Here is a 17006-nt window from a genome sequence, read left to right as displayed (position 1 = left end):
GTTTGCTCTGAAGGTCAGTTTAAACACACAGATAAATCATTTATTTATTTTTTTACAGGATCGTTCAGTTGTTTAGTTTGCTGTATAAGTAAATAAGAACGACTGAATGATCGGTGTTTAAACCGATTAGCGAATGAGCCAACAATGATTTTCATGACTGCATGAAATAAACAATAAGCGAACAAATTATCGTTCAGTTGTTGGCCGTGTTTACACTGAATGATCATTCATTTTTGCTCATTTAAATGATTTTTTGAACAATAATCATCTGGTGTAAAAGGGCCTTAAGAGTTTTGAGTTCAGTTAGATAGTTTGACTCACAAGCCATGGCAGACTATTAGAAACTAATCTTCTCCATGTCATTGTATTATTGCGCTCTTACTACATATACATTGTAATATAGGTAACTGAATTTATGATGGGGAAATTACCTGAATTTGGCCTTCAATTTATCTTAATCTATGCTGAATAAAGAAATGTGCTATTTTGTACGAAGGATTGGGGGTAATTTATCTCTAGATTTGTAGGCTGCACCAATTTTACCATATGGTAAAAATTCCATAAATTGCACCGAATTTATCAACATAACAGAATTATAAATGTAGTACTTTTCACTAGGCAGGCTGGACACTTTTTCTTATGTCACCTCTTGGCTCACATACATTTACACTGAGATTATGTGTCATAAATACTTCACATCTAATCAATTTAGTGTATTTTGGGTCAGTGTGCTTGTGCAGTGAGCTATTTTCTGCAGGACGCAGACAACTGTGTTCTCACTGCAGTGGCCAGGTTTGATATTGCAGGCCAAATCTACATTGGAGTGAATGGGAACTTTGCCTGTAATACCAAGCCTTGCCACTTGAGTGGAAATGGATTTGTCTGCTTCCTGCAGAAATTAGCTCCGTGCATGAGCACATCGACCTGGTGAACAGTTGGTTGGCAGGGGTCTTGAGTATGCCAATTTACTATTGATGGATTGTCCTAAGGATAGGCCTTCAATATTTTACAACTGGACAACCCCTTTAACTATCACCCTTTTTATAGAAACTTTTCAGAACTTTCCAAATAGGTGTAAAAGTGTCTAAAATACATTAAACATTAGGCACTCAGCAACAGTACTTCTTCACAATGACCTATTATCCTTGCTCGTTTTAAGCGGATGGGAATCAGGCAGTCAGTAAAACATAAAAGCTAAAAGTAGTAATGTTATCAAAATACAAGTATTGAGAAAGAATTGTGACCTTAGGCCTAAGGACTATAGTTGGGTGCAGTAGTAGCAGATACACATGACCAGAAGGCACAGATATTTTAAATGGCTCATGGCAGGTGCAGGTCCTGTTACAGATTTTACATTGGTGTCCAGGATCTTCAAGTTTACTCTCTGCTTAGGTCAGTGTGCAGCTGATATTATCATGTTATCACAATTGCCTATGTTAAAACATTGGATTATCATTATGAGCTTACATATACATAAACTAAAGGGGAAGTCTGATACACTTTTATTAGAAAATGTGAGAAAATAAGTAGAAAAGCACAACAGAAGATGAACCGTGCTGTATAAAAGGGAACTGTTAGAAAACAGAGTAACGGCAATGTAAGAACTGCAAATACATTTTCCATGGTGCTAATTTTCATGTTGTATTCCTCTCATTGCAGGAAGCAGAATGCGCGTATGTGCTGTTTGTAGTAGCCGTGTTCTGGCTGTCAGAAGCTTTGCCTCTTTCAGTGACAGCCTTTATTCCTGCTTTAATGTTTCCGCTGTTTGGAGTCATACCATCTAAAAAGGTAAGTGCGCCCTTCTTACATTGGGCATACTGTCTATGTGGGTGTTTAGCTCTACGTGATGTGGTTAATATCCTGAGTTTTCTCCACAGTCGTGTAGAATTCGTGGAATGCCTTAGAATTAATGGCACTTTAAAATTATTAATAATATATATATTTTCTATTTCACTGATGTATACACTCTGGTGTTGATACAGTATGTAAAGGCCATACAGTATGTAAAGGGCTCCTTCCCATGACCTTGTTGTTGCAGCATATTCCGCATGTAGGTTTTGTTTGCAGAATACGCTGTACCAACCTGCCATAGGCTCCCATACTGCTGATCACACATATTGTGCAAAATACATCTGCAATAAGGATCGCAGCATGTTCTATCTTGGCGCATTACACGCACATACATACCAAGATAGTGTATGGCAACCAGCGGCCTGTAGCAAGTACGCAATGTCATTGTGTACTTGCTGTTTGTCGCGCGACTCTCACATGCAGGCGGCATGCAGCGAATTATGTTCCTGTGCAGCCGGCCTAATATGGCTGTTTGATATATTTGTGAAATAACCCAAATCAAGGGATAAACGCCAGCAGCAGGTAACATGTACAACCAACAGCTTCAAAGGAAGTTGTCCTGTGCTAAACTTTAAGAGCCCTTTCTTCTGTCTCCAAGCCTAGACCACTAAAGTATTGTTTATTCCTCTGGTTGTGCTAGCCCAGTGATGGCGAACCTTTTAGAGACTGAGTGCCCAAACTGCAACCCAAAACCCACTTATCTATCGCAAAGTGCCAACATGTCAGGGGGCGGGGCTTATCACAACGTATGATTTTACCCCCGTCGTTCTAAAAAGGACAGGGCCGCTTCAAAATAGACAGGGTGCAGATTTTGACTGCTTATTGGATGCAGAAATACTGCAGAATGTCCTCAGTGGAAATTTCTGTGGAAAATTCTGCAGCATTTCCGCATCCAAAAAGCTGTCTTAATCTGCACACTGTCGATTTTGAAACAGCCCTGCCCATTTCTTCCACATATAAACATACCCCAGTGGTAATAGTGACCCCCCCCAGCGGCCCCAGCGATAATAGTGACCCCCTCATCGGCCCTAGCGATAATAGTGACCCCCAAGGGTAATAGTGACCCCCCACAATGGTCCCAGCAGTAATAGTGACATCCCACAGCATCCCTTAGTGTAATAGTGACACCCCACAGCGGTCCCCAGTATAATAGTGACACCACACAGCAGCCCCCAGTGTAATAGTGACATCCCACAGCTGCCCCAGTGTAATAGTTACATCCCACAGCAGCCCCAGTAGTAATAGTTACATCCCACAGTGGCCCCCAGTAGTATTAGTGACATCCCACTGTGGCCCGCAGTATAATAGTGACATCCCACAGCGACCCCCAGTGTAAAAGTGACATCCCACAGCGGCCCCCAGTAGTAATAGTGACATCCTACAGCATTCCCAGTAGTAATAGTGACATCCCACAGCGGCCCCCAGTATAATAGGGACATCCCACAGCGGCCCCCAGTGTAATAGTGACATCTCACAGTGGCCCCAGTAGTAATACTGACATCGCACAGCGGCCCCAGTAGTAATAGTGACATCCCACAGCTGCCCCAGTAGTAATAGTGACATCCCACAGCTGCCCCAGTAGTAATAGTGACATCCCACAGCGGCCTCAGTAGTAATAGTGACATCCCACAGCTGTTGCAGAGTAATAGTGACATCCCACACATTCCCCAGTGTAATAGTGACATCCCAAAGTGGCCCCAGTTGTAATAGTGACATCCCACAGTTGCCCTAGAGTAATAGTGACATCCCACAGAGGCCCTCCATTCCTTCCCAAGACCCACATACTTATCCCCTCCTCCTCGTGGAAACACCGCTGCTCCTCTGCCCGGCGCACTACCAGCAGCGCTGATCACAGGTGAACACTGACGTTAGTGTGCTGCCGAACGCCTCCTACCTCTGCTCTTGCGGAACCAAGTAGGAGACATCAGGGGATGGGGGAGGAGGATCCCGGCTGCAGACTGACGTCACAGTGTGCGCAGGGATTAGTGCAGATAGCAGTGCTGCTGAGTGAATGCCGGCAGAGCAGCCGCGGCCCCTGCCAGTATTCACTAATGTGGTGAGTGGCCGCTGGTGACGCGTGTCAGCAGGGAGGGCTCTGCGTGCCACCTCTGGCACACGTGCCGTAGGTTAGCCACCACTGTGCTAGCCTAACCATGTGCATACACATTTATACCTTATTAGGCCTCGGTCACACGGCGTTTTTTCCCGCGATTTGCGGATCGCATAACGGATGCGCATCCGCAAATCGCGTGACCGGGGCCGACGATTCGCTGAAAAAGCTGCACCTAGCAGCCCCGCACTGCCCGCTATCCTCTGCCACAGCTGTGACAGAGGAGAACGATGTTCGCCCATTGAATTCAATGGAGCTGGCAATACAGCCGGCTCCATTGAAAGCAATGGGCTGCCGGCGAGCGTGGGATGAATTTTCGGGAAGGGCTTAAAAATATAAGCCCTTCCCTGAAAATCATCCTAAAATGTGTAAAAATAAAAAAAAAATGTATACTCACTTTTTCCCTGCAGCCAGAGTTCAGCCGCGTCCGGCCGGCAGTTCTCCTGAACTGCTCTGTGTAGTATTCAGCAGCCGGGGATTTAAAATCCCCGCCTGCTGAATGAGCTGCCTCTGATTGGTCACAGCCCTCACCAATCAGAGGCAGCTCTCACTCACCCATTCATGAATTCATGAATGGGTGAGTGAGTGCTGCCTCTGATTGGCTGAGCGCAGGGACCAATCAGAGGCAGCTCTCAGCTGTCATTCAATAGCAGATAGGCGCGTTCTGCGAATCGTTGTGTCCTATAATTGATCGCACATCCGCATAAAAAGCGGACATGTGACCGATCCCATTGGGATGCATTTGGTCTATAGATCTGCAGATCGCAAGCGCGTCTGCAGATCGAACCAAAAAACGGTCGTGTTACCGAGGCCTAAGGGTGACTACCCACTACAGTTCTTTTTCACTGCGAAAATTCGCAGCGTTTTTTTTCTCCAGGTGTCTATGGGACTTGTTAATGTTAAAATCGTGATTCTGCGCGATCGCGATTTTAACATTAACAAGTCCCATAGACCCATGGAGGAAAAAAAAAGCTGCGAATTTCGCAGTGAAAAAGAGCTGTAGTGGGTAGTCACCCTAAATCAGGAGTTAATGCAATACTTAACATTTGGCGATTCATTTGCTTTACTTTCAGAGATAATGGTATTTTTCCATTTTGTTAAAAGAACCAAGGCTAGAAATGACAACAGGAAGTGCAGCCATATTGATTGTCACTTTTCAATTATCTTCTGAGAAACTGATGGTGTACAGTAATACTGTCACCATGTTCAAGCAATAATGTTACCACTTGTCATCAGTTGCTGAAAATCTATTTTAAGAGTGACAACCCATATGACATCACATCCTAGCTTTGGGTTGGTCAAAAGTGGAACACAACAAAAACTTTGGAGAGCAAGCTACAGGATTATTGGAGTGCAGGCAGCTACCAAATGGTAACTTTACTCACGATAGCTGATATATATGGAATTGCTTTATTCAACTGCAGACAAAATACATTAAAGGGAATCTATCACCATCTGTTTGAAACCCTTACTGAGCCCACCATAAGATAGTGCCTGCCACACTGATTAGTAATATGTCTGCTGTATCTCTGCAGTAGTTTAGAAGAAACTTCCATTCCGAGCAGACAGAACTAATCCTGCATATTCATAACCTCCATTCTAGCCATACTCACCCGTCCTCCAGCCAATGATTAGCAGCAGTCTCTTTATGCACAGTAATATGCAGAGAGCAGCCAGACAATCATTGGCTGGAGAGTGCGGTGGGTGGAGCTAGCCTGCAGCTCATGAATATCCAGCTCATGTCCTCTATGCATGTGCTGCTTCTGATAAAATACAAGTTTCTCCAAAACTACTGCACAGATCCACACAGTAGATGTATCGCTGTAATCAGTGTGACTGTCACTATGTTATGCTGCCCTCAGAGAAGGGTGCAAAAAGATGGTGACAGAGTCTCTTTAAAATAACAGTATTCTACATTGTTTAGGATAACCCTCTTCATCTGGAACATCAATATAGAGCGTTCTTTAAAATATAATTTGCAAGTCCTGCACTGTTGTACCAATAAAACCAGAAGTGATGTATAATTAGAAGTAATGTATCCAATATTAAACCCCTCTATACTCTTGCTAAAATTAATCCCCATTGAATACTTAGAAGTGGAAGTGATTAAATATTGCACTCCACATGCTAAAAACAGGAAATGCCATCATTTTTATGAAACTTCTCCACTTCCACTTTTATGCAGACCAAGTGATACTAGAATGTAAGAACGCTCCATATCAAGTCAATAATCTACCTACAATAAAAACGCCTATAAATAACGAAAAGTAAAAACAATATTGTGTATGAGAAAACTCTCACACGTGCGTTTTACTGTGCCATTTTGAACGCCGCAGTAATCGTGGTATAACACTCCCATTCATTTCAATGGGGTCTTACAGACATGCGGTTGATTGTGGTGTTTTCCACCATTGCGATTTTCGAGTGCTGTCTGCTCTATTTTACTGCGTTTAGCACACCTCATCATCCATCACAATGGTGGGGTGTGCTAAAACACGCTGTAGGATGCAGGAAACTGAATCATAAAACAAAAGTAAAATATCGCGTTTTGCCGACTGCATGTGTGAGAGGGGCCTTACAGTCCTCTAGCTTTTATTTATTCTTTAAAGAACCATTAATTCCAGGGGACTATACAAGAACAACAACTTAGCTAAATAAATGACAGACTAATACCTGAAATACCTGAAGAGCTGTCACAGTGCAGAGGGATCAGCCCTATTCTCATTTGCACAAGAAAAGACTAGAAACAATGGAATGAAACTGAAAGGGAGGAGACACAGATTAGATATTAGAAAAAACTTTCTGACAGTGAGGGTGATCAATGAGTGGAACAGGCTGCCACAGGAGGTGGTGAGTTCTCCTTCAATGGAAGTCTTCAAACAAAGGCTGGACAAATATCTGTCTGGGATGATTTAGTGAATCCTGCACTGGGTTGGCCCAGATGACTCTGGAGGTCCCTTTCAACTCTACCATTCTATAAGTCTATGATACAGAGGGAGAAAGAGGAGTCTGCCCATGAGAGCTCTACAGTCTTATAAAATACACAATTATACAGAAGTAAGATTAGAGAATGAATACTTAGTATATCCCTAAATACATTAATTAGTCTGCAAAAAAAACATCTTTAAATATAATAAAAATGACTATAATGTAATGCACTCAATATCTTCATTCAAGCCATTTGGTATTACACAATTCAGATAGAAAATTCAGAATGTTCCTCTTTTAAAATCTTTATAGAGATTCTAGACGTTGCTGTATAGGAATCACTTTTAGCAAGACCATATTGCCCCAATGTACATATTGCAAAATGTCTAGAGACTTTATATTTCATTTTACCATAATTAATGTTAAAAAGCTTGTTCAGAACGTTTACTATTGATGGCCTATCCTCAGGGTGGGTCGTCAATAGTTTATCAGCGGTGGTCCCCTTGGGATCCCCACTGATCAGCTAGTCAAGCAGATAGTGCTGTCCACAATGCAGCAGCCTAAGTTGGTACTGCAGGCACGGTTCCCACTGATGCACACATCAAGTTTACATGAAGATCATTTTGTATGTATTTTGTTTCAGATTGCATCTACATATTTTAAGGATTTTCATCTCTTGCTGACGGGTGTGATATGCTTGGCAACCTCCATAGAAAAATGGAATTTGCACAAAAGAATTGCCTTAAGGATGGTGATGCTGGTGGGAGTAAATCCTGCATGGTATGTTTTACATATATACTATAGAAAAATATACAGCGTGATCATAATTAAACTAGAGGTCTCTAGCAAAAAAGCTATGGGGCAGAACCCAATAAAAGTTGGTGTGTATGCTCAGTGGTATATGGGGTTTAGATTTCTTGAAAGCCAAAAAATAGTACCAAATATTGCTACCAGGAAAAACATGTGGCTCTGTTGAAGCGTAAGATATACATAAAAATAATGGCTAAGTACGCGTTTACACTGAACAATTGAATATGAATGATACCATTCCATATAAATGTTGCCAGCGGCTGAACAATAAATTGTTCGTCACTCAGTTTCAGCAGACATAAAAACTAAACGACAATCGGCTTGTGTAAACAGATAGCCATTCACCTATGAAAGACTGCCTCTTTACTGTGAGTGGAGGTGAGCAGCCGGGGTGATCTGTGCCCGTTCCACCTCCATTCCTTGGGCAATTATTGCTCTTGTCTGGAAGTACAGGAGTGATTATTGGGCACTTAAGCACCCAAACAGTCATCCTGTGTTAAAGGACCATAGGAACCATCCATTGTGATTTGGGGCAGGATTATGCTTGCTTTACGATGGCACAGTGATTTGTCATGTTGAAAAAATCTATAGATGAGGTTTAATCTGTGCTCCTCGCACATGTACAATGACTTTGTGGGCACCTCCGCTGATAATAAGGTTTAACCAGCAAGGCCTATTCAGGCAGTGTGAGAGTAATAGCCCTGCAGTCCTACTGTACTCAACTGAGTAACAGATTAACAGAATCCTTTCACCATTTGCATTATTTGTGTACAGTGCCAAATATTCCCTTGGTGGCAATTTTTGGTACTATTTTTTTTTTTCAAGAAATCTAAACTCCACACTCCACTGAATAGTCACACACCAATGTTTATTGGGTTCTGCTCAATAGTTATTTCAATAGAGACTTCTGAATACCTCTGGTTTAATTCTAAATACCCTGTATATAGAGAAAAGAAATCCATATTTTTTTGTTGTTATAGAAATGTGTAGTTGCAGCAGATAACTCATGGCAAATGTCTTGACACTCCCTCTCTTTATGCATATGTGAATAATATATATACACACATGATGTGTATGTATATATATATATATATATATATATATATATATATATATATATAATGTCTGCATGGGGGATGGGAGTTGACAACAACACAGCGGTGCTCTCAGTACATGTAAAAGTTCAAATAACTTTCTTTTTCTTGGATATTCAGAGATAACAGAAAACACTTGCAATCAAGGCACTAAGGCCGGCTGCACATGACAGGGTCAGATTCCGGACTTGGGATCCTGCAGCGGAATCTGATCCTGTACCCGGCCGGTGAGCCCGCATACCTGTCTTCTTTTCTTCTTACCTGTGCTGTGTATGATGTAGATGGCTTGCCGTTGGACATGCGCAGTACAGATTTTCCGGCTCCATCACTAGGCGATGATACAGGTCCTGTGACCTTTCCGCAATGTTAATTGTGGACGAGCCGCAGGTTGGATGGCTTCCATTGACAATGGAAGCTGTCTGAGCGGAACCACTCAAAAATAGAACAAGCTGCGATTTTTCCTCCGCGAGCGGAAAATTGCAATTGATTTCCGCTCATGTGCAGGAAAAAGCACTTTTCCATTGCATGCTATGGGCAGCATTTGCTGCGCCTAGAATTATACAATCCAAATATGCCAGTGTGCAGCCAGCCTAACAAAACAGCAGTACCCTCACTGACTACTAACACGCAGCAATAGTCAGCAGACAGCAGAAGTCCACCAGGTAGATGTGCTCACTCCCAGCTCTGGCCTTGACTACCTGAGTTTGTAGCCTTTTATGTCCCAGTGATTACCTCTCTGGGACCCAGAAAGAAGATGCATTGGAGTTTTATTTCACCCAGGCTAAGTATCTGGATGAAATGTACACTCCTTCCAGTACTCTTCCTTGCACATGAGTAATATATATATATATATATATATATATATATATATATATATATATATATATATATATATGTAGAATATGATAATGTGTAACACATAAATACAACATACTGCAGTGCTGCACTCTTAGCTTTAATACGTAAAGATGTCTGTAAAGGATTTTTATTTTACATTTGTCCATAGGTTAATGCTGGGGTTTATGTTCAGCACCGGCTTCCTTTCCATGTGGCTTAGCAACACCTCCACAGCTGCTATGGTGATGCCAATAGTGGAAGCTGTAGCTCAGCAAATCATTAATGCTGAAGCTGAAGTTGATGCCATGCAAATTAATTCATCAGACGGCATTCACAATGAAGTATTTGAACTTGACGGTACATACTATTTCCTACTTAAGAATGTGTGTGCTTTTATTGCCATTATGTTGCAGCTGAATCAGTCTATTTATTCCTTTTTCTCTGCACTGAAAGATTTTTCAACTGAGTCCTTCTATAGATCTAAAATCACAGTTCTAGGATGCTGTTAAGAATATGACGATCATCATCCACTGAAGAAATGTTTGAGACAGCACTGATAAATACACATTGATGCCAACTAACAAAGCACTGTTTTGTTGCAGCCACACACATAATACAATGTGTTAAAGAACTAAAGAAACAACACTTTCCATGCAATTCACAATGTTATCCTTTGTGTTAATGACTTACAGAAAACAACACTGAAATGGGTACAAAATGTGATCCAGAGAAACATGTTAATGGGTAAGGGTCAGCAATTCACAACTGCTAGTGCCTGTCAGTTACTCTTTATTTCTGTCGAATATGACTTATATATACAGTGAATATCTCTTACAGGTATGCCAATTGGACAGTGGCAGTGTATAGCAATGGGAAATGCACGGTGAGTTTATACTTCCATACTAACCAGTAATTATCAGTATAATTATGCAGCACGCTCAACGAGCTGTATGTGTATGTGATGCTCTCCTATTGTTGGTTTAGACACACATAACATTTTAATTACAAATGTGAAATCTTGACCTGGTACTTGTCTTCATCTATTGGGTGCTACAAGCAAAGGGCAGGCAGACTTAATCAATAAGCACATGTGATGCAACCTCCCTACAGCTCTCATATGAGCAATAGGAAAAACAGTATTTTATGAGTCAAAAGAACACCAATAAAAAGCCAACACAACGAACTTCAGTTTACAGGCACTTAGGCCGCCTTTATAAAGCCATGAAAATCTTGCACAAATATGAACCCCATTCTTTTGAATGGGATCATACACATGAGCGAAAGGTCCCATCTTCAGGAACGTATTCACCCATTGTTTTCAATGGGGCTGAAAAACACATCACACGGTGTGCGAGGTGCACAGAAGTACAATGCAAGGTTTTCCATTGAAAACAATTGGAAACAGTTGCCAATCCTAACTTTATCGTAACTTTACTGAAGGGATGGAAGGCGTTTTTGATACAAAAATACTACTATGCACTTGCACCATGGCTCCCACATTTTTTCAGAGGCCCCCTTAGTAGAATACCAACCAGGCCCCCTGTCATACCCTGTTTTCCCCTAGCCCATCCACCCTCTACCCCCCTAAAAATTACGGTACTCTGTGTGTTTTAGTCAAGGGGGAAAAAAAATCAATCTATGAATAACAAAGTAATTTTATTAGATAACTGTTCATACAAACTACAAAATGAGTGTTTCAAAAGTAGTACGATCATTTACAAAGCTTTAATATGATTGCTATACTTACTGGGGTCCCCACTGGCAGTCGATCCTCCTCCGAAGCCAGCGATGTCTTGCTTTAGTACAGTAAAGTGAGAACAGCCTCTGCAGGAAAGAAGACGGGCTGTCAGCGGGGACGTGTTGAGTAAAATAACATACTCGGGTCCCTGTCATGTCTTCACAGCACCTTAAATAAGGCTAGGGTGCTGTGGGGACATGACAGGGTAACATGAGCTATGTTTTGCAGTTGCTATCAGAAAGGCCCCATGGTCAAGGGTAGTGCTGACCTCTCCCATGTGGCGACCTTGACTTGCATAAAACTGTTCTGCAGTTCCATGCACAAAAGAAGGTTTGTAGGACCTCTGTGCAGAAGAAATGCTACAGGGAGCTCAGTGTCTTTGTTCTTTAGAATCACCTTGGCTGCCAGAAGACAAACGCCTGTTGTCTATGATGTAATCATAATCCTAGAGCATGCTTTAGCACAATAAATGGTATTATTCTCTTAATTCAGGAAGGCTTTAAGCACAGAACATTCATAAATAAATGCAACCCACACTAATTCATCTATTTTGGGAAGCGAACAGTTTTGTGTCATGGAGTGAACTGAGGGAGACATGTGTATAGCCTTTATACTGGATCAGTAATGGAGGCTGGCAGCTATTTACACAAGCACCTTCTATCTACCTAGATCTACTGAAACCCTTTTCCTTTGAGCAGTCATTGTCTTTTTGCTTGATTATTCTGTTATTCTATCTTCTGTTATTCCGGTTACACGTAAATGAGCTGCATTCACACAACCCAGGAAACAAAAACTAATTTTGTCTTGTAATACGTCTTCATTGTGTGCCTGCCAGTGCCAAGTGGCTGTTTATTGCTATGAATATCTGTATATTTCCATCTATACGAAACTACAGGTATAGTAGATTTGTCTTGTTATGAATTCCAAACAACAAGATAAATGAGTGGAATTTACGTCTATTTTAGGCCTTGTGCACAACATTTTTTAAGTCTAGGCTAAACGTGCCCTGGTGGACTCCAATAAGTACCTTCTTGGTATTACATATAGCTACATCCTTTTTAGCTGGATTCCTTTTTCTTTGAATGTCTACATAAACCTCTTAATTTGTTAAGAATTCATGAGATCATCTGAAAAATAAACAACTGTTTTCCTTAAATCAGGCTATTGAAGACTATCGAGCGGAAACCTGCAGTCAACACGAAAAAGAAATACCAGAGGTAATATCTAAGTGTCATATAAAGATAATTGTGGACATGATATTGGTGGATCAGAGAGTCCCGCTGCTTCTGCTGTCAGAGTATATACAGACCAGAATTTTAGCTGACTATTTACAGATACATTTTGTATTGGCTTAACATAACACCATAACATAATATGCCTATCTAGTTCAGCTTATTACCCCCCCCCCCACATCCGCCAACGTTGATCTAAAGAAAGGCAAAAAGACGTGAGATACAAGCCACTTTTCCTAATTTCAGGGAAAAACAATTCCTTCCCAACTCCAGTCTAGCAATCAGAAACAGTGCGACCTTTAGCCATTGGGCATAAACACTTTGGAGATGTGTGTATAAGCATCAAATACCACATCATCCACATATTTGATGCAAGTGCCAACATCGGCTCTGATCGCAAAAAGAGGGGATATCCCCATATGATTGAGTTACACTCCATAACCCTCTGAACTACTCCATCACAAGTACTAGAAACACTTCAGGCAATTCTGTGCCCAGGCAAATATACCACTATGTTAAATGCAGTATAAATCAGTGGTATTATCGGTCGCAGGCGCCGACCACCTCTAGAAGGACAATATAAATAATCACAAACTAACTACTTATAAGTGTTATAAGCCCTACGAACCATTTTTTATTTCGGGCATTTCAGTACAAAAGACAGAGGCTATTCATCTTGATCCTGATGAATCGGCTCACTTATTACATCAGGGCCGTAGAAACGCGTCGATTAAATATTATTTGTCTATCATCCTTAGCCTTCTGAAATAAAATTTATACCGTTATTACCACTGTATAAATAGCAATATAACCGTACCTGTAAATCTATTAAGGGAACGATAATTAACATCCGTATAGTGGATCACCACGATAAGGTGATATACCTATCCCCTGTCCTGTATGTTCTTTGGGTGTTTGTATGTTTATGTTCGTCTAGTTTCCTGATGTGTGCTGGGCCATTTGGTGGTGTGATTTAGTGTATTTTAAATAAAGTCCTATAATAAAAGTTATATTTTAATAATAGAACAGATTATCTAATCTAATATTTCTGGGGCACCTTCACAGTGAAATTGTATTTCATTTAAAGGACCCCCCCTGTCCCAGTGACGATCATTTAGACACAACAATTATCACCCAAAAGATGACTATTGAGCGAATTTTGAGCGATAATCGTTGTGTCTAAATAGGCCTTTAAGGCATTACCAGAGAAAAAAAAGTGGATTCGCCTAGGGTTTAGGTGCGGAACCTGAACCCAAAGCCTGGCAGAATTCTTAGCATGTCTACATGGCCTGAAAATGAGCTCTTCAAAGATCAAGTTTTGGAAATAATAGTATAGATTATGCATCAGGGTAACATGAAGATGGACATAACCTACTGTATTATACATCTTGTTTAATGACAAGCAGAGCAGATTTGTAAATTTGGTCCTCCAAAGATATTTCCCACAGCGGTAAAAACCTCAGAGGCCCCATTATAGTATATGAGGCTATACACATAAGCGAATATTCACATGGACTGGTGGTTCATGTGAAAAGAAATGCTACACACCCTATTTTCATCCATTTTCATGGACAAGAATAGGACATGCAATGTGCAGTGTCCATACAGATGAGACAGCACATGGACACTGGCCCCTCCTTCCCCTCCCCCATCCCCCTCTCCTGCCTCTTCCTTTCTGTTGGTCCCTTAGCTCTTTTCATTGCTTGCATTTTCCCTGTCTGTATAACACCTATAATATGATTAAGGACCTGACTAAGGTGTGAAATGCGTAAACCTGGTGTTTTATTCTATTTGTACATACCCTGAACTTTTAATTATGTTTATCTTTAAAGCATAAAGTTTTAATCTTTCATTACCTGCTGTGGTGCTGGAGTCCACTTTTTGCTAAGGCAAAAAATACCAAAAAATATATATTTGAAGCATGCTGCGTTTTGGAAAAAACAAAAAAACGACACCGACCCAAACAGCACAGAAATGTTTCAAACCAATCTGCATTTTATGTAGTGTGCTTTTTATTACCCTCATAATATCTGGCATCAAAAAAGGTGGAAAGCAAAAACACCATGAAGATGCCATGAAAAATGCTATATGTAGAGTTGACCTTAAGGCTGCCTGCAGACGGCCGGGTCGGATCTGGTTGCGAGAATTCTCGCAGCGAGACCCGACCCGAGCGTCTGCAGAGAGCAGCGCAGCACTCACCTCTCCCGCAGCCCTGGCTCGTTCACGTGCCGGCTGCCGGGCAACCGGCGCATGCGCAGAGCGGAGCCAGCGGCCGGTGAGTAACGTTTGTGTGGGGGCCCTGCGAGCCCCGCACAGAAATAGAGCATGCTGCAATTTGTTTGCCATGCGAGATTTCGCGCGGCCAAATCGCAGCCGTCTGCATAGGATTGCGTTTGTTAACGCAATCCTATGGCAGCTTCCAGGGGCGGAATTTCCGCCCGTCTGCAGGCGGCCTAAGGCTTATTCAAAAATAGGATCTATACTGATGGTTTTACTGCTGTTTTCAAGATTCAACAAGCAGATTAAATCTTAATGAGTTTATATTAGCAATGACAAATTATAATTTATTTCTTTACAATACTTACAAAGTCTGTATGGGTCATTGACCTTTACAACCTTATATGACTTCATTTTTTCCGAGGCAGATTATTACTTTAGTACCTTTGCATAATATTGGACTTTATACTTAGAATGTATAATCATATATTAAATAAATACTCCAAGATACTGTACTTTACAGATGAAACAATGTAGCCACTAATAGATACATAAACGTATTGTTTTCATTGACTTCCCGTTTTACTTTTTCACCTTTTCCACTGAACATTTTCTTCCAATTTGTGTTGGTAACAGCTGTTATTTTTCACAAACCAAAATGAAGATGAATAATTTTCATTTTCATATATACAGTAAATGAGGGTCATTAAATAACTGTGAACAAAAGATTTTTACATACTGTAGCCCAAGCAAAACTATTTTCCATAAGGAGCAGTTGGAGGAAGTACCAGCAATTCTATCAAATATAATGTTACAGATTGTTCCTGATGACATTTAAAACCAAGGAAAGACAAAACATAATATGTGCACCAAGACGTAATAGATAACAGCTTGTTTGTTCCTTATAGGCATGGCAGCAGGGTAGAGGTACTGCATACCAAGAGCAAATGCAGTATTCTTAAAGTGAAGGTTTTCAAATTCATGATTTTGGGACAAACAGAAGAAAATACAAAAACCTGCCTAATTAGTATGTATAATAAAAAATAGAAATAGTAAATACATTGTCCAAAGAATGTCCCAAAGTGCCTATAGTTAAATATAGTGTCTTAACAGTGTTGTACAATGCTCTGATAAATTGTAGTATACCACATCCAAACAGCACCACATGACAGCCAGCTAAATGATGCAATGAGGTCCCCATAAAATACAAGATATAATGCTCCGAGAGCACTAAGCACTAAAAATACGCAGAACTAAACAGATAAATAGTGCCATATAGTGACCCAAAATATACTATGCTCTATACTACAGCACCATAGAATGCTAGGATAATGCTACAGCGCCCTTATAAATAGTTTAGCCAAAATGTTGTATCTCTGTATGATATAATTGAATTTGCAGCCCCAATTTGGGTACTGCCTTCAATTTCTTTATTTCACAGTCTGATTAGTGCCACACAATTTGAAAGATAAATAGTATCATTCATTACCGCTATGAATAGTATCATACAGTGCCCATACAAAAACTTCTTGCAGTGCCCACATAAATATGGCACAGGCCCCCACTAGACTTCTACAGCGACCATACAGTGTCCCTTCAACTTCCAGTACATATCTCACTAATGTGAAAGTTTCCTATAAGGCAAAAAAGAAGCAGTTTTACATTTATATTATATAACTTAAAGGGGTTGTCCCGCGCCGAAACGGGGTTTTTTTTTTCAATAGCCCCCCCGTTCGGCGCGAGACAAACCCGATGCAGGGGTAAAAAAAAAAAACATCCAGTACTTACCCGAATCCCCGCGCTCCCGCGACTTCTTACTTACCTTAGTAAGATGGCCGCCGGGATCTTCACCCACGATGCACCGCGGGTCTTCTCCCATGGTGCACCGTGGGCTCTGTGCGCTCCATTGCCGATTCCAGCCTCCTGATTGGCTGGAATCGGCACACGTGACGGGGCGGAGCTACAAGGAGCAGCTCTCCGGCACAAGCGGCCCCATTCGGAAGGGAGAAGACCGGACTGCGCAAGCACGTCTAATCGGGCGATTAGACGCTGAAGTTAGACGGAGCCATGGAGACGGGGACGCCAGCGCAGGGAAGGTAAGTAAATAACTTCTGTATAGCTCATATTTAATGCACGATGTATATTACAAAGTGCATTAATATGGCCATACAGAATTGTATAACCCCACT

General features: G+C 41.3%; 1 protein-coding gene across 2 annotated transcripts in view; it reads left to right on the top strand.

The window, feature by feature from the left end:
• The window catches only part of SLC13A1 (solute carrier family 13 member 1), a 66105-nt gene that overhangs the window by 17870 nt on the left and 31229 nt on the right, over positions 1-17006 (top strand). For both annotated transcript variants that reach the window (XM_066589889.1, XM_066589888.1), the window contains exons 2-7: positions 1660-1788; positions 7533-7669; positions 9800-9987; positions 10323-10374; positions 10468-10513; positions 12529-12585. In XM_066589889.1, coding sequence (XP_066445986.1) covers positions 1660-1788; positions 7533-7669; positions 9800-9987; positions 10323-10374; positions 10468-10513; positions 12529-12585 — 609 coding nt within the window. The remainder of the gene's footprint in view (positions 1-1659; positions 1789-7532; positions 7670-9799; positions 9988-10322; positions 10375-10467; positions 10514-12528; positions 12586-17006) is intronic.

This window comes from Eleutherodactylus coqui, chromosome 2 (genome assembly GCF_035609145.1).
Source record: "Eleutherodactylus coqui strain aEleCoq1 chromosome 2, aEleCoq1.hap1, whole genome shotgun sequence".
NCBI lineage: Eukaryota > Metazoa > Chordata > Amphibia > Anura > Eleutherodactylidae > Eleutherodactylus > Eleutherodactylus coqui.
The sequence above is the reverse complement of the archived record's forward strand: the minus strand, read 5'-3'. Positions and strand labels throughout refer to the sequence as shown.